The sequence below is a fragment of the Cottoperca gobio genome, chromosome 15 (assembly GCF_900634415.1).
Source record: "Cottoperca gobio chromosome 15, fCotGob3.1, whole genome shotgun sequence".
In the NCBI taxonomy this organism is placed as follows: domain Eukaryota; kingdom Metazoa; phylum Chordata; class Actinopteri; order Perciformes; family Bovichtidae; genus Cottoperca; species Cottoperca gobio.
The window spans coordinates 4,402,669-4,420,605 of NC_041369.1; the positions used below are offsets into that span (position 1 = coordinate 4,402,669).

The following is a 17,937-nucleotide window of genomic DNA, read 5'->3' on the forward strand; positions in this document are numbered from 1 at the left end:
CCTTCCGTAGAGAAATGTGAAAACAGCTCTCAAACATTGCAGAAGTCAGTATAGTCAAGGTCAGACATGTACATATACAAATACATTTTAGAGTGGAGGGGATCTTTAACTGAATATAAAAACAACATCCACTCACTCATAAGCATTCCCAAAATACAAACAATTTCTTTAAAGCAATATTTTATGATAACAATGTTTGAAATAATACTGTTAAAACAATGTGACAATGTGTAAGGAATCACTTGTAGTGATGAACTTACAATTGGTGGTTTTTTACTTTTTGCGGTTTTGTTTTAAGTGTGTTGTTTGTGCTTTTATATGAAACTGTTGCACAGACAATATTTTACATCTCAATGGGAATATACTGGTCAAATACATTTACAAAAAAACTAAACCAGCAGCTTCCCTCGACTTTACGGAGCTTTATAGTGAGTTTTAGCTCACTGTTTAGATGTTCGAACCACAATTTTACTGTTCTGGATCCCTCTCACCACTTTCCTAGAGTTGCTTTCAGCCGCAGCAGACCACTGTTACCAGAGAAAAGTCGCTACAATACAATACCTGCTGAGCACAAAACAGCACTGTTAGCAACTAGCTGGTGAACGTAGTAGAGCATGTAGCAGCCAAAGAGCCACATATTTTTCTTCGGAGCTCATGGCAACCAAAATCAGGGCTAAAAGATAGCGTGGGAATATTGGACGTACATTCATCAGGTGCACACAAGGAGGAACACACAAGGAATATGAGCGGAGGCAACATTTATTAGCAATTCATGTAAAAGCATTTATATAAACTCATACAGCATGTACCTTGTCCCCTGTCTGTGAGTTTAATACTGACATTCTGTCATGGAAATAATCAAACAATCTGAGCTCCTCCAGTCAAACCATTATCAGGTTAACAGCGATTAAATGTTATAAAATCTTATTATGAATCATTATGACTAGTATTACTTAGGTTAGGACAGTCATTATTAACTGGCATTCATTTGCCAGGCAGGCAGAGCCTTCATTGGTTATTAGACAATTCCATCAAACTCTGATTAAAATGTGGATCCTGCAGTTGTCTGTCAGATCAGAATCAGTGCTCAGGAGGTCAACAGGGCAACGAGCCTGTCCCACATTTTCCCAGCAGGAATGATGAGCTTGTTGATATCAGGAGGATTTTTAATAAGCAGGTAGGAACCTCCCAAAACAGCTCCTGTAGCACTGACCAGCAGGCCACGGTTTATCACCTGTGAAAAATACATTTATAAAAAAATCTTAATTGACTAGAATTCAGTTTTATGCAGAAAAACGTTTTAATTCCTCACACCTTCACATGAGGCTTTGTTCATGCATTCCATTTTGAGGAACATCAGTCACCCAAAAGTCTCAAGCGTCTTTGAGTTTCTAGAAAAGCGCTATACAAATCTAATGTATTATTATTATTATTATTATTATTATTATTATTATTATCATTATTATTATTATTATTATTATTATTATTATTATTATTATTATGTCTTTGGCTTATTATATTGGTCCCGTGTTTGTTTGTTTTTAATTTAGAAATTCACTGACATATAATAATGTTTGACATTAGTATTAGTACATTAATCTCAATTAATTGCTGGTGTAACCTATGCAATCTTTTATTCAGTGCAAAGCTGAACATGTAAAATATAAAGTTTCTAAGAATAAATGGATATTTACTGGGGTTAATAGATCTTAGTTTTTTAAGATTTTAGCATTTATGATAAAGAAATTCCTGTTAACACAAAATACAAGTATGGGAATGCCATTAGTTTTTGGTGTTTGGTAGTTAACTGTATTCAAACTTTGACCTAATTCTACAATGATAAGTGATTTAAATTCATCCATTAATGTCTGTATAAAATTTCAAGGCAATCTGTCCAATAGTTGAGATTGTTCAGTATGGACCAGCTGACTTCTGTAGAGCCACACCAGGAGCATGTTCTCAAGAAGTTAGATCACAGACATCAGACTTATAAAAACTATTTATGTATGATAATGTGTGGTATTATAACATGCTGTCTTTTTTGTTGTTTGTAAATAAGTATAATGCCTTGTACTTTGTCCTGCAATACATACAGCTGCGGCAGACCTCTATTTTTCCATGTCAATATCTAATTATTCTTATTATTTACTGTATGTGTTGCTTCATATATCAATTGTTCTCCCCCCACATCTGTTATGTTGCCCTTTGGACCAGACATCCTGCCGAGTCTAAACGGTCTTAATAATGAGGCTGTGATTATCCCCGCTGTCCTTCTGACAGTGGGCCATTATTGTATAAGATATCAGCGCAGGTCACATGGGACAGTTCAACACAGTAACATGGACTAACCGTCTCATTACAGCCAAACAACACAAATCAGAAAAGTTCTTTGTGCTGCAAAGCTATGCGTTTGTGAATAAATGTTTCTGAAAAGGGATTTACTCAAACCAGCTTTTCATGCTCAGTGCTGATAAAACTGTGACAGAGTCACCAAATACAAAACTCAAATGATCAAAGGTATGAAATAACTCCCCCAAAATAAATTGTATGCAGGAAAGATGAAATGAAAGTGTCTTTACTTTGTCTTGCCAATGCCAGCGGTCCACGGCTTCATGGTACCTTGTCCTAGTGAAAGTGACCTGGAGAAAGAGAAGGGCAGCAAATGATATAGTTTGATGTGGTACACCCCGCAATGGGTCAGTGACCATTCTGGTCATTAGGACACTTACCATTGTGTAAAGTGGAATTATTGTATGTGGCAGGAGGAAGTGGAGGAAGTTATCAACATGTTTTCTGAAAAGGAACCATTTGCTGTTGACATGGGCTCGCATCTACAAGACAAAAAAAGTGTTTAGTGAAGTGAACCACCTGTCCTTCGTATTGTAATGTCCTTAAACTCCAGATGGTCTCATCTACTCTGCAGTAATGGAGGATTAAGCTAACACAAAGTGCTGCAGTGCTGAGACCAATTACTGTCTCTTTGAGTGCAGAAATTTTAATGGACAGATGGTGTGGGAGCTTAGCACCTGTCAGATGTAAATATCCATATACCCAAACTGACTTTCTTCTGATTGTGAATGGTCATGGATGGATTACTGAACGGGCCTACCAGGCACAGGGGCCCAGAGTGTCAGGGCCCCCCCAGGCCTGAACCTACAAAATGTCACTCAAAGAGACACGTACCAAAGAGCAAGAGACTCAAAAGGACCCCAAAGAAACTTACAACGACTACAAAGAGACACAAAAAGACTACAAAGAGACCAAAACAGCTGCAGAGAGAGACAAAGAGAATCACAACAGGTATGAAAAGGGCCAAAACAACCACAGAGACACAACATGACTACAAAGAGACACAAAACAACAACAAAAAGAAGCTAAAGAACTATAAAGTCTGTCTGTCTTGCCCCTATGAAGGAAAGGTGGCCTTTGTAGATTAGTGACTTGCAGTGGAAGAAGTATTGAGATCCTTTACTTAAGGCAAAGTAACAATACCACATTCTAAAATACCACATTCTAAAAATACTCCATTACAAGTAAAGTATTGCATTAAAAATGTACTTTAAGTGGCTATAATTGATATTTTATACCACTTGTGGTAATGAACCCACAGAGAATTAACACCTACTCAGCTCTACAGATTTTCATAGCTTCTTTCAGCTCTGTGTTTTGATTTACCGGTCCACAATTATACCATTTTGGTTCAACTAGACATATTAAATAAATATGCATTACTTCAACGTAGTTGTACATGGCCAGGTCTGCAATCGCGTGATCGTCTGGAACTCGCACTCTGGTATACTCAGCCAGTACAGCACCTAGGCGAATGCACAAAAGAAAACGGATAATATTTCTTATGAAATATCAGCTCATGCTCGGCCTCATTTAAGCTTTGTTCATTGAAGAAATACTTACTGAAATCCTCATTGAGCTGATCCATTATTTCATTAAAGACAATGCAGTCCTCAAAACCCTATAAATCATGAATGGACAAATGAGTCTCGATTTAATTATTTCTGCCTTTTCTTCTCCATTTAATGTTACTCACAGCATTCATCCCCTGCCCGTAGAAAGGCACCACTGCGTGGGCAGCATCGCCCATGAGGACACATTTGTCTCCAATGTGATATGGGGAGCACTTAACAGACACCATGGCCTGCCCAGGCAATCGGAAATAATCCGTCTTGAGAGCATCACTGCAAGGCACAAATAGAAATAAAACAATTACAAACTCATTTGGAGCTATTCATTTTTGAGAGAGAGAGAGAGAGAGAGAGAGCGAGAGAGATAGAGAGAGAGAGGGCGATAGAGAGAGAGGAGAGAGAGAGAGAGTAGAGAAGAGGGAGTGGAGAGAAAGAAGAGAGATAGGGAGGCGGAGAAGACGAGAGGCAGAGAGAGAGAGGATGGGAGAGATTGATATGGCTAGATAAGAGAGGAGGATAGAGGAGGAGAGCGATCTAGCTAAGACGAAGAGAGCGAAATCAGAGGAGACAGAGATAGAGGGGAAGAAGTGTTTCGAGAGAACTCCTCTCGTCTCTTCTTCGCATCTCCTCTCTCGCTTTCTCTGTCTCATCCTCCTTCTCTCTCCCGCTCCTCTCTCTTCTGTTTCTCTCCCTCTCTCTCTTCCTTTATCCTCTCCTCCTCTCCTCCAGATTCTTCTCTCTCTTTTTTTCCTCTTTCTCTCTCTAGATTTCTCGCTCTTTTTATCTGTCTCTCTCCCGCTTCTACTCTATACTCGCTAGCTGCTCTTCTCTTCTCTCTCTCTCTTTTCTCTCCTATCTCTCCCTTTTCTCTTTCTCTTCCCTTCTCCTTCTCTCTTTCTCTCTCCCCTCTGCTCTCTCTCCTCTATCTCCCTCAGTCTATCTCTCTCTCTCTACCCCTCTCGCTCTCTCTCTCTCTATATACCCTCTCTCTCCTATCCTCTCCCTATTAGATCCGTCTCTCTCCGACTTCCTCTTTTCTCTTTTTTCCCTACACTTACACTCCAATTAGTGGTATGGTGTCAGGGAAATATTTCTGGAAAAACTCAATGACTTCATCTCCTGTGTTGATCTTCTCAAACTCGTCAAAGGGCATGAAAAGGGTACAGGTAAATGTCTTGTCCTAAATTGGAAAACAAACAAAGTGCAGAGTGATGTTAGCTCCCAAATCTATTGTGATACACTTCTTATCAAGTTAAAACGAGTCAACTTTATTTAACTGAAACAGACTTGCTGTACAGTCAGAAAGTCCCGACAAACTGAGAGCACAATGTGATATTTTCTGCCACTAGGGGGCTCTCAATCAAAACATTAACAAAAGAAGAAGTTTGGTGACGTCGTGACGTAGTGTGGGATGATGGGAGTTGTTGTCTTCCATCGCCGTCAATGTAGTCAGCTTCTCACTCCTCGTCCTCTCCCGAACACACTGACCAGGTGAATAAAACCGGTAAAAACACTGAATCGAACGAGTTTTCCCAGTTGGGGGGGTGTTGCGGAGGGGCTGCGAGCTCACCCATAACATTTGCCCAGCTTGTTTCTCTGACAGCTTAAGATCCAGACATTTGACTAAAATCCTTCATCTAGTTAAAATATATAGTTCAAAACGTGTATTGTAAAAATGTGGCTTCAAACTGTATAAAAGGTAAATGTATGCGCTCCCAAAGTCAAGAATGAACCCTTGCACTCCTTTCATAAAGGCTACATCCTGTATCATATTACGTGTTGTATTTTAATGCAGATTCACATTGATTTTTAATGGGTCGGAAAATACTCCATGCTGAACTCATTATAAAATCTTTCATCGTCAATGCAAATGTAATATCCAAACTCCACCCAGTGCAAGTGATTGATGAGAGTGCACTGAGGTGGTGGGCGTGCCATTATTTGCCCATCTGAACAGGTTCTATCTCTCAAAATCACAAAGTCCTCCCTCAGCACCGTGTAGCACTGTTTCTGTCACCATGGTATTCTCAGCAGCAGGGATGTGTTCATTTTTTGTGTTCCTTGGCACTAGGGCAGTTAATGGCAAAGTCAAGGTCAGCTGCTTTAACCTTGTCCACTGTAGTGCTGAGTCAGCCATGTAGAAAAAAAAATCATTGTGGAATTAAGAAGGACAGGAGAGACACAGTCGAACTTTTAGTGCGACATAACGAAGCATCTCACTGTTAAACCTCCAGCTTCAGGGCCGTGTGATCACGGACATGTATGATGCAGTGAGAGCTTTCCAAACCGAGCTGCCCAAAACCCACACAGGAGCCTCACTGATGCTCACCTTCACTCACTGAGGGTTTCCACAGAACCTCAAACATTAAACTGGCAGCTAAGAAAAGATTCCAAACATCTGGTTCTTACACAGGTGCATACTCGGAGAACGTAGCCTACCTAAATATGTTCCATATCTTTTTGCACTTTATCCAATATGTCTATCCCGTTCAATAAATGTGGACTGTGTTTGGCCCTCGACGTAGTCCCAGTTTTTAAATGTGGGCCTCTCTGTGATTGAGTTTCACATCCCTGCTTTAAAGTGATACAACAGAATGTAACATTTGAAAGAGGAAACAACACATTCTATTAAAAACAAGTTTAATTCATTATAATAAAAGGTATGGTTGCTCAATTCAATACACTAATGGGCTTTTCACACTGCACTTATACTTATACACAGAGTTGACCTGGGATAACTTAGCCCCTGTTCTCGCAGACACTGTTAACCCAGGGTTAACCTAAACCCAGGATTCAACTAACCCAGGATGACTAATATTTACATTTCAAACTTCATTGTTTACTTTGGCCCGATTTCACAATGGCAATGTTTAACCCTGAATTTAATTGGGATAACCCTGCTGCAGAGCGGGACCAGCAAGCGTGAAGGGGAAATAGTTAATCATCAAATTGCCTCTTTCGCTGTGTTCCATAGTTTATTATGCGTTACTACGGTGCTGTAAGAAGGCAGACACATTAAAAGAAGCATTTCATTTATTTATTTTCTCTCTCTCTCTTTCTATCCTTCTTTGTACACGCTTCACCTTGAGCTGCTGCTGTCTTTATGCATTAAATTCAGAATCATGCCGTGTTGAAAGTGTTAGTAGGTCCGGCCTAGTTGTACATTTTACATAAAAGTGACTCAGGTGCTTATTCAGACAGGCTATAATTTAGTTATTTCAGCACACATCCTATGACATTGTGTGCAGTGATAACACTGCAATAGAAAGAAACTATTAATGTTCTTACCTGTTAGCAGCTCTTTGTTCAGATTGGCTCGGTCTACTGACAGGATGAACTGAAATGAAAACAATCTGTATTAAAATAATTAAAATTAAAAGTACTACAACTTCACAAAAGGAACTTCTGGTATATCTGCTTTTATTTAACCATGTAATTAAAAACAACTGAATTCAGAATGACTAACCAGACATTATTTTAGTCAGACTGCACGAGTTGTCACTTGTACTGGTCATCATTTGGTGCATCCTTGAGTCACTGCAGCGAACATACCTGTGTGTGTGCCAGCATGTTGCAGTTTCTGTATGTGTGTGCTTCTGAACACACAGCCTGTGCTGACGACTGTGAGGTCTCGCAAGATGCACATTTAGTATTTAATGTGCAGACTGACTCAGAATCCATGAAGCAATTCTTACAATACGTTTACTAACAACCAAACACTTGTAATAGGATGTAGCTGGCTATTCTTTTCAGTTGCATGATCAAATATATGTTCACACACTATAGCGATGGCCATCTTACCTGGCCTTTCTTTCCATAAGGGATCGGAGACTGTTTCCCACTTAGGGCATGGATCATTCTTGCATGCATGGGGATCCCCTTGGAGACAATCTGAGGGAAAAAAATATTAATACAGAGGGATCGAATTCTAAATTACATTTATTGACATGTAGGATAAATAATTCTGTATTGCGTTATACTTTGCATTAGAAAAATCCATGTTTTCAGTCTCAATTTAAAAGTGTCCTAAACAGGCTACCGTGCTGTGGACATTCCAGCTAGTAAATGTGGTCGCCCACTATCTGCCCTGACATTTTTCTTTTGTAAAGCAAGCCTTGTTTTGTCATGCTGAAAAGTCATGCAAGTGTAATAAGGAATGGGTCTGATGCAGAGTTCTCAAGCGTGCATAACATGCTCAGTGTAGCGACTGTGGACCAACAAAAAGGTCTGCTGAACTCAAGATGCCAGAATGAAGCATCTTGAGTGGACAGCAAGCAAAAGAAAGCAGGCTGGACAGAGTCCCAGGGGCCCGGCAAATATTTCATTATTAGAAATCCGGCTAAACCCAAGGTTTCCACCAGCTGGACTCCACTTCAGCCTATGACGTGTGGTTTAAGAGGAATTACACTGTAAAAAGAGATGTCTTCACAAGTATTTGTTTCTTATTTTAAACCAATAAAGAAGCAAGATAGTGTCAAGCTCGGCCCCTGCAGCCCTAAGAGGAACCTTATCTCATTTCAACTATATTAGGTAAACAGTTTCATCAGCTTACCTTCTCCTCCATCCCAACATGCTTCAATGCTTGCCGGCCCCTGTGAGACAAAGCCAGGTTGATGCTTCTTCCCTTCACGACTTTGGCTTGCCGGATATCTGACCAAAATCAGACCAAGTGTTAATCTTACCTTTGTGAATTTGTGGTTATCAGTTGAAAATGCTATGATTTTTTTGTGTTTACACTGTTCAGGATTATTGTAATGTTGATGTGTGGGTATATTCCTTAGAGAGGGGAGTGATGTGACAATGTGTTCTTTGAATACTACCTTCCCGAGTTTCAAAGACTTCCACATCGAAGCCTCTTTTGGCAAAGAAGCAGGCATTCAGTGCCCCAACCTAAATGGTGAAGTGGGAATAAGAACAGTTGTTTGATCTTGCTAACATCAATCAATCAATCAAATTGTATTTATATAGCCCAATATCACAAATTACAATATTACTTTAAGACCTGTGCAATAACTGTGCTTTACGCTGTCATACAGGAATAATGATCTCTTAACTAAACAATATTTACACTATTGGCTGCATATCCATATATACATCCTCTTTTGTAACCTCAGTTCCTATTTCTTTTTTCACACTGTTAAATGCAAATGAACATCTGCAATATAGCCAACAAAAAGAGTATCCTTTTCTCCTGATCCAATAAAAAACTTACTGGCCCACTTAAAGAAGACAGTCGCCTTGGTAAAGGTCAATATGCACAGACAAGAGATAAGCCAACAATAAATTAATGTTTTCTTACCAACCCTCCACCCACCACTACAACTTTTTTCTTGGTTAATCTGCCGGTGGATTCCTCCATCTTGCTTAAGGTTCTCTGGCGGTCTGACCCCTCTCACTGTACAGTTCAGATTGATTTACAGAAGTGCTGGGTAAGGATTTAGAAGAGTAGGAGGAGCAAGTAAGTGAGTCCCATGAGAGTCCCTCTCGATATGAGTCTCCATTTCAAAGCAAACACAGTGACAGATAACTGAGGCCTCTCCAAACAGTGTCAGACAACCTAAAGGCCTGAACTCTTTGTAGCCTACTTTAGCACGTGGGTGGAAGGTCCTGCTACAGCCTTTCCAAAAAGATCCTAAAATTATAACCTGGGTGTGTCTTGTCTAGTCCTATTATTAAAAAGAAAGAAAGAAAGACAAGAACGTTACAGCTGTTATTTTTCCGGCGTTACATGTCACTGTGAATAATGAGATGACTGATCAATCACGTGACAGATAGTGAATGTGATTGAATAAGTGAAGGAATCTGGCGCCATCTAGTGGCTGAGTGTGCTGACAGTAAATTCAGAGGCTACATAACCACAACTCTATTCCTTTCCTTCTCTACTAAAATGAGCTGATACACATCAGCTAATACAAAAAAAGTAATACAGAAATGTCACAATGTCTGGTGCTTTGTTATTTTTGTTATTTATAAGTTATTTTACATACATGTAGATACTTTAAGACTAAACCCAGTTTGAGCTATTGAAAGAATGAGTTATATATCTTGAGTAAGTCATTGAAGCTTGTTAAAGACAAGAAAGCTTTAAAGTAGTTTTTTTTAGATATGTTTAAATTAATTTCAGATTTATATTTTTGTATTTCATTTTACTCCACCAGAGGCAGAGTATTTCTTTGATTAAGACCATATATTAAGACGGGTAAATATGCCTTGTTTGTCTGTACAGATATTGTTTTCAATAAAAATGGATTTAAAAAAGTGTAATATTGCTATATCTTTTTTGACAATTCTGAATCTACAGAAGGCGTATGACGTAGCTTGAAAATATATCTGATACGTTTAACGTAAACGGGAATTTACACGCAGGTTATCTAATCGATATCAGGACCAATGACACACCATAGTAACATAACTATACTACATTTTGACGCGTGACAGTAATTTTAACTCTCTAATTAATAGCCACTGTCGTTATCACAAGTGTCGCTGAATTCATTGCAGAATTGACAACATGCCATGTTGAATTACGCTCTGCTCTGTGTTCGACTACCTTTGCCTATTCAAATATGGCGCTGTAAAAGCCAAGGTTTGTTTTTCATGGGTGCAAAGTATGTTTAAGTGCATTAACCGAACGGCCCAGTTTACAAGATACCCCCACTCAGCAGGCAGCGGTTTCTGTCTTAACCAAGATTTTAGGTAAGTGTTGTCAGGCAAATATCCTAACCTTTTGTTAAAAATACTTACGTTATTTTCTCACCAACCGGTATGCTAGCTAGATGCCGAACTAAAGCCGGTTTGTTGACCAAGTTAAGACTCCTAGCAAGAATTAAACTGTTAGCTGTGTTGCTATTTAGGGTGGTAGCCAAACACGGTTTGTGTGCGTAGCTTCTGTATAATTTATCAATTATAATACATTTTACAACTACCGGGAATTAAAGGTAACATCATTAGACAAACTAACACGACCACCACTTGAATGCTAGCTAACTTTTCTAGAGTTTATGGTGCTAATTTAGCAAGCTAACGCTAGTTTTCTTTATGTGAGGGGTTTATTGTATGCCCTCTAGCGAGTAACGATAGCTAATCTCTGCTGTACTTTGGGCGAAGCAGTTATATTCATGCTTTCAGTCAACCACTTAACATTAAATTGTGAATTTTAAAAGTCTTTATTTTTTTGGAAATACGATTTTACTAACTTTTTGTCTAGCTAACTGTACTTTGTTATATCCAAGCCGTACAGTTAAATCCAAGTAGTATATTTATCCGAGTCCCAAACGGAGTTGTTGTTTTGTATTTCAGAGCTGTTCATAACTACGCCGTCTTGAGTTAATTAGTTAAATGAGTTCAATCATTCCTACTACTAAGGTGGTCTAATATCACCAACAGCATCCGCTTTCATATTGATGTTACCTGGTGCATTTTATTGCTGTCCAATTGACAAAACTAGGGCACCTGTTAAACCCCTGAAGGGTTGTTTAGTGAGTTGTGGCCGATATTCGTCCTCGGTACTGAAATCCCCCTCGAAGCCACCATGTGGGGTTACATCAGAATAAGAAAATTGCAGAACCCAGTCCTTGGCTAACTGCAGTTAACTTTGACACTTGGTTTTCTCCATTTCAGGCTGGTGTCATCCTTTCCACTCAGAATGACCGACCTGGCTGTGAACAGGGTGGTTGGTGAAATAATTCGCTCTCCCGAGGACAAACGGGTTTACAGGGGGTTGGAGTTTACCAATGGCCTGAAGGCCATGCTCATCAGTGACCCAACAACAGACAAATCCTCAGCTGCTTTGGATGTCCAGATAGGTAAAGGTTTCATCACTATTGTCCTGCCAGGTAGTCATGTATTTTCAAATTAATTTCCTTTCCTCCTCACACAGTTTTGGAAAGTAATTGGGAAAAGTGATGTAAAATATGAAAGGCTATGGAATTATTCCACATTATTGTAAAATGCATGGGGGGGGGGGCGTACTTTGCAGATTGCCATAGTAACATGCATAGAGCAACCTCAATACTGGTCATGTGTTTTTTTTTTTTTAAGTCACCAGTTATCCACAGTATTCCTGTCGCCATTAACAAACCTGTAAACACAATATTGCATTTGCTGCAGGAGGAGGTAATGATGATGATGATGATGATACAGCGTTTTTGTGGACAATGAAATTTTCCCCCTGACTCCTGCAGAGATGGTGAAAGTGTGGTAAAATGTGACCATGCCTACCACAGTAACTTGTTTAATATTATTTGCCAGGTATCTTGGCATGGGTTGCTCTTAATTATTGTAGTCTAATTTTTAAGATACTGTTTCTACATGTTAATTCAAATCATTGCTTGACTAACAAGTTATTGTAATTCTCTGTCTACATTAATTTAGCCATTGTTGTGCCATTACACATTTAGGATTATTCCCACTCTGTGTTCTTCTCCAGAATGGTCAACCATGGCATCCACTGAAAAGTCAAGATGTTGTGAACTTCAATGAGCTGAGAACTACAGCTTGTTCAACTGATTTTCTGTTGCCATTCTTCTTACATTTCCAGGTTCATTATCGGACCCGGGGAACATCTCGGGCTTGGCGCATTTCTGTGAGCATATGCTGTTCCTGGGAACAAAGAAGTACCCCAAGGAGAACGAGTACAGCCAGTTCCTCAGTGAGCATGCAGGCAGTTCCAATGCCTTTACCAGTGGAGAGCATACCAACTATTACTTTGACGCGTCTCATGAGCACTTGGAAGGAGCACTAGATAGGTACTACCCTCCTGTTCATTTGATGGGATTCATTTTGCCATGTACAAAAAGTAATTTCTCTAATATAGCTCATATACATCTTAGCCCTGTCCTGTTTTTTCAGTGTGCTTAGCAGTGCTCATTTGTGTGGACTTTGGCAGCCTTGTATGACAAATGTTAGTTATGTTTAGCAAACCTGACATTCAAGGTTCTTTGTTTCGGAATTCAGACCATGTCTATGATTGAGGGATTGCCTGCATGCGATTCTCAATGTGACGATGGCTGCTCCGGTGGCTAGCAGCTAATGGTGCTAACAGCTTGAGCAGCGTAAACAACAGTGCTGACAGAGCTAACGGTGTTGACCTGAGGGGAACCAGAGGGTGGACGTTGTGCAAGAACACTGGGGCGTGTGGGTGCAGAGCAGTGGCCATTAGCTACCCAGTGGGACACAAACACAAGGACTAACATGCACTAACATGCATGCCCGGCCAGACCTGCCATGTAAACAAAGTACAGAGAAGCTCAGATTACAACCCACAGAGGGAGAGTGACTTCATTCTCTTCTCGGGTACACATTACTCCACTATATCTTTACATGGCAAATATTTGTTTGCTGCTTTATTAATGCTGTAATTGCTGTGTATATAACCTTTAGTACTAGATAAAGACAGCCAGACAAATCAAAGTCTTTTTATAGTCTGCATATACTTTAATCCAATTAGGACAGATGTCATCTCTCAGCCTAAGTGCTTGTTTATTTATCAGTAGTATACACATTTTCTCTTGGGAGTCCAAGTGAGCTGTGAGGTTGTTCACTGTCCTCCTTTGGTTACCAGACCCAACTTCATTGTGCTCTCTTCTGTAACATTAGCATAGTTCCTACCAACCACTCAGGCTAGAAAGCTCAGGCACAGGGTGAGACTGATGTCCTTAGCTTTGCAGGGGTATGTGCTCACGTGTCCGCTGTAATAGTTTGGCTAGGACAGTCTGGCATATTCAAAATTTAACCTATTGGGATAAGCTCACCTACTTATAAATTAATGATGGTCTATCAAGCACCTGTTTATGTGTGATAAGATAATTGTTCCCCTGCGCCAGAGAATTGTAAAGGCCGTCTAGACTGTAGTTGTAATAAAGGATAGTGGAGAGTATGTTGAAATATTGATGATGGTGCCTCTTTGAAAATAGAAGAGCATTGTGTCTGAAATAATTGATGTGTCTTTACCTGGCCCTATTATTTTATTCATACCATTGCTATAAAAATCAGGATAACTTAATTTATTTTCTAGGCAAATTTATTAAATTCAATTTGAATACATTTAGTTGTTTTTTTTCTATATCCACCCTTTAGTTTTGAGCTAAAGACTGAGGGGCGAATTCACAAAAGGATTGCACTGTTTTTTGCCACTAAACCTGCACAAATAAGACAAAGAGAAACCGTGTAATTCTCAAAGCACCTGCAAAGGGTGAAATGTCCCCTTTACTGCGCTGTCAAGCAAATCGTGTTTCTGTGCCAGTGTCCTATTTTCACATATTTTAAATGAGGAAATTTGCACACATTTGGCACAGAACTGCCCCCTTTCTATGCAAATGAGCTTCATTTCAAGAACAGTCCAATTCCCAAAGATCAGCGCTAATAGCCACACACAGTTGCAGTGAAATTATTAGCGTCTTCAGAGAGTCTGTGGTAACTGAAGCACATCCATAAGCTGCGTCTCGCCCAGACTTCCAAGTGATCATGGCAGCATTGAATTATATTTTTCTTTAGACCTCCTCCCTTCTTTTCCTCTCTGCTATTTTTCTGCCTACTGGGTTCTTTTCACAAAGGAAACATTTATACTTTGCCTCATGGATTATTGCAATCACGCATAAAACAACCTTGAGATGTGGCAGATAGCGGTTACAAGTGATGCACAAATCATGGAGCTATCAGCGGCAGCAATCCATTCTTTGTGATTCCGCCTGCAGGTTTTAATGCATTTTACTAAAGAAACCGCTGCAAGAGCCTCATAATAAAAACACATTTCAGTACCAAGGGTCATGTTGTTATTGTTTTGCAAGAACTTTTTATTGATCTTAACAACCAGCTGCTGTGAAATAAATTGGCAAAAGCTGACCTGGGACGTAGCTTTAAAAACATTCAAATATTAGTGTGTGCTTCGGTTTCCTCATTTGCTTGGCAGCTGCTCTCACTTTGTCCTCGTGCAAATGGGTTTTAATCATGTCTTCATGTTCTTTTCCGTGTCTACAAATGGTCCTCCATATTTAACCCGAAACAGCATTAGGCTACTGCTGAAAGAGCACATCTTTCAACTTGAAGAAGTATACAGCCTAATATTATAATGCTAATATTATTATGCTTCTGAAATTATACTTTTTAATCTTCCCTTTTTACTGTCCTTTTACAATCTCTAGGTTTGCCCAGTTCTTCCTGTGCCCACTGTTTGACGAGAGCTGTAAGGACCGGGAGGTGAATGCTGTGGATTCTGAGCACGAGAAGAACCTGATGAATGATGCCTGGAGGCTGTTCCAGTTAGAGAAGGCCACTGGCAACCCTAACCACCCCTTCAGTAAATTTGGAACAGGTATACATTCTTCAGTTGCCACTACTTCTGCACACATGCTACAGCTTTTTAAATGCCTCCTAATCCACATACCCATTAAGATTCACTGAACAGACATTAAAGGGATAGTTTGGATGTTTTGAAGTGCGGTTGTATGAGGTACTTGTCTATAGTCTCATCTACAGGAGATATCGAATGGGCCCCATTTTGGAGGAGTACCAGCATGGAAGCTCAGCAATGTACTGCTATGGACGAGGACTGCGGCAAAACTTATTTTAGCCACCAAATAAAATCAATATTGGTTTATATTTAAAGCATTTTCACCGCTTTAGGATCAGACATCTTCCTACGGGGAACTGAAGCTGTTATCTCTCGCTCACCTGCTTTCATCAAAGCCCCCAGACTCCATTGTTCTAGGTGGCTAAAATACTTCGGCTGACATCCTCGTCCACCGCAGTACGTTTCTTTGCTTTCGCGCTGCTATTCCTGTCTGTTTCATGACGACCCCTATCCACTGACGATGGATAGGTACCCTATACACCTCCTCTTGAAAACATCCAAACTATCCCTTTTTAAAAATGTCGTAGTATGAAGGGAGGTTACTCTCTGGGTCAGTGAATGCAGTGACATGGAGCAGCTCAAAATGGCCACCTTTTTTATATAATGTTTATTTCAGGTAAGAATAGAATATGATCAGATGGGCCTGAAAGTCATGTCCTCATTGTTGCTTTTCTTTCTCTCTCTGCCTCCAAATTAAAAAATATATATGGTTAATTCACAGGTGGCAGGCAAGCAGCAGGTTTATGTACCTGACAGGCTACGGTCCTGTCACTGTCATCATAAAGTTATTATGTGATCAGATTGAATGAGTCACATTCACAAGTGTTCTATTTTAATGCTCTGAATATTTATGCAGTTCTCAAGAAGACAATGCGGACATTTCTTCTGTGTGAATCTTTTGTAGTCTGCAAAGAGAAACCTGTGCAGTGATTATTATCTGTTTATAGACGGCAAAGATTAATCATTACGATTGTCATGGAGAAGAAAAACAAATATTTACCATCCAAGTATTATTTCTACTTCAGGTAACAAATTGACCCTTGAGACCCCGGCCGTCTAAAGAAGGAATTGACATCCGTCAGGAGCTCCTGAAGTTTCATTCTACATATTACTCATCCAACCTCATGGGACTGTGCGTGTTGGGAAGAGGTAAGGGTTAACTTCTCACACACATCATGTTTAAATGTTGTAATAACCTCACACCCTTGTTACTCAAGACAACAAAGAGGAACAAACAAAGCAAGTCATATATGTATAAAGTTATTATACAGCAATTGTCAAATCAATTGTGATGCTCTATCTGGGTATAATTGCCAAAAACAAAGGAGACCATTGTCAAGAGGAGTAGCTTTGTTAGTCCATACACCCGATGCCCTACACCTCTTTCTTATTTTGCATGTTTGTGTTCTCTTAAGCTTTGCCTGCCGGTGTTTCACTCATTTTCTAAAATATCTTCCCATTGGCCTACTAGTTTCAGTGTAATCCTCTAATTGTGAGAAACTTTGAAAACCTCGGCTTCCTTTGTAGTAAAACGACAGCACCCGCTTCCTGTTTTGCAACCTACAGCAGTCTTTGTGTTGAAGGATACATTTCCCAATAAACAAAAGCTGATATTGCAGAGTTGAATAGTTTGTTATGGTCATTACAATAACCACAACAATGATTTATTGATGCCTGTTTTAATTTCAAGTTGATGCTTCTCTAATGAGCTTTAATCAGAGCCAGTTCTAACATGTGAAGGCAGACCTAAAGAGTCACTGGTCTGATCTTTACCAGCTGAAAAGGACATTTAGCAAAACTATCCTCTGAATTGTAAGAGGGGCAGTTTGATAGAAGCGCTTACAAGAACATCATCGCATGATTTAATGGCTCTGTTAGTCAACTGCTGAATGTCAAATGAGCTTCCTTCAAATAAATATGTGATTATTACTTAACCTTAAATACTTATTGATAGTCGGTTTATGATTTTACTGGATGAGCTTAGTCAAAGAGTCGTCCTTCTTTTCTATTTTTGTGATATTTATTTAGAACCTCAGAGATGTAGTCATACAATCGGCATAATACAACGGTGAATAATAGTAATGAAACTAAGCATTATATGTGTAAGGCCTGGTCACTGAGGAGTATTAATTATATGACAGACTCACAAAAAGCACACGCATAAAGTCACTTCAGTTCAAAATAATGGATGCCGATGAATATACATACCCAGACATATACAGGACTGTCTCAGAAAATTAGAATATTGTGATAAAGTTCTTTATTTTCTGTAATGCAATTTAAAAAAACAAATGTCATGCATTCTGGATTCATTACAAATCAACTGAAATATTGCAAGCCTTTTATTATTTTAATATTGCTGATTATGGCATACAGCTTAAGAAAACTCAAATATCCTATCTCTAAATATTAGAATATCATGAAAAAGTATACTAGTAGGGTGTTCAACGAATCACTTGAATCGTCTAATTAACTCGAAACACCTGCAAGGGTTTCCTGAGCCTTGAAAAACACTCATCTTGGTTCAGTAAACTAAATCACAAGTATGGGGAAGACTGCTGATCTGACTGCTGTCCAGAGGACCATCATTGACACCCTCCATCAGGAGGGTAAGACACAAAAAGAAATGTCTCAAAGAGCAAGCTGTTCACAGAGTGCAGTTTCAAA

General features: G+C 39.4%; 2 protein-coding genes across 2 annotated transcripts in view; one reads left to right on the plus strand and one right to left on the minus strand.

Moving 5' to 3' along the window:
• Window positions 1-743: 743 nt before the first annotated feature.
• Window positions 744-9,674, minus strand: kmo (kynurenine 3-monooxygenase). The gene is made up of 13 exons (XM_029450183.1): window positions 9,220-9,674; window positions 8,741-8,810; window positions 8,473-8,570; window positions 7,722-7,811; window positions 7,158-7,257; window positions 5,217-5,236; window positions 4,979-5,100; window positions 4,046-4,193; window positions 3,913-3,970; window positions 3,733-3,815; window positions 2,730-2,831; window positions 2,580-2,639; window positions 744-1,234 (listed from the first exon to the last, which is right to left on the minus strand). The coding sequence occupies exons 1-13, from the start codon at window positions 9,277-9,279 to the stop codon at window positions 1,088-1,090; spliced, it is 1,158 nt and encodes a 385-aa protein (XP_029306043.1). The 5' UTR covers window positions 9,280-9,674; the 3' UTR covers window positions 744-1,087.
• A 1,866-nt stretch (window positions 9,675-11,540) lies between these two features.
• Window positions 11,541-17,937, plus strand: part of ide (insulin-degrading enzyme) — a 31,627-nt gene continuing 25,230 nt past the window's right edge. The window contains 5 exon segments of the mRNA XM_029450567.1: window positions 11,541-11,725; window positions 12,460-12,667; window positions 15,062-15,231; window positions 16,296-16,318; window positions 16,320-16,419. Of these exon segments, the coding sequence (XP_029306427.1) occupies window positions 11,566-11,725; window positions 12,460-12,667; window positions 15,062-15,231; window positions 16,296-16,318; window positions 16,320-16,419 (661 nt within the window). The 5' untranslated portion in view covers window positions 11,541-11,565.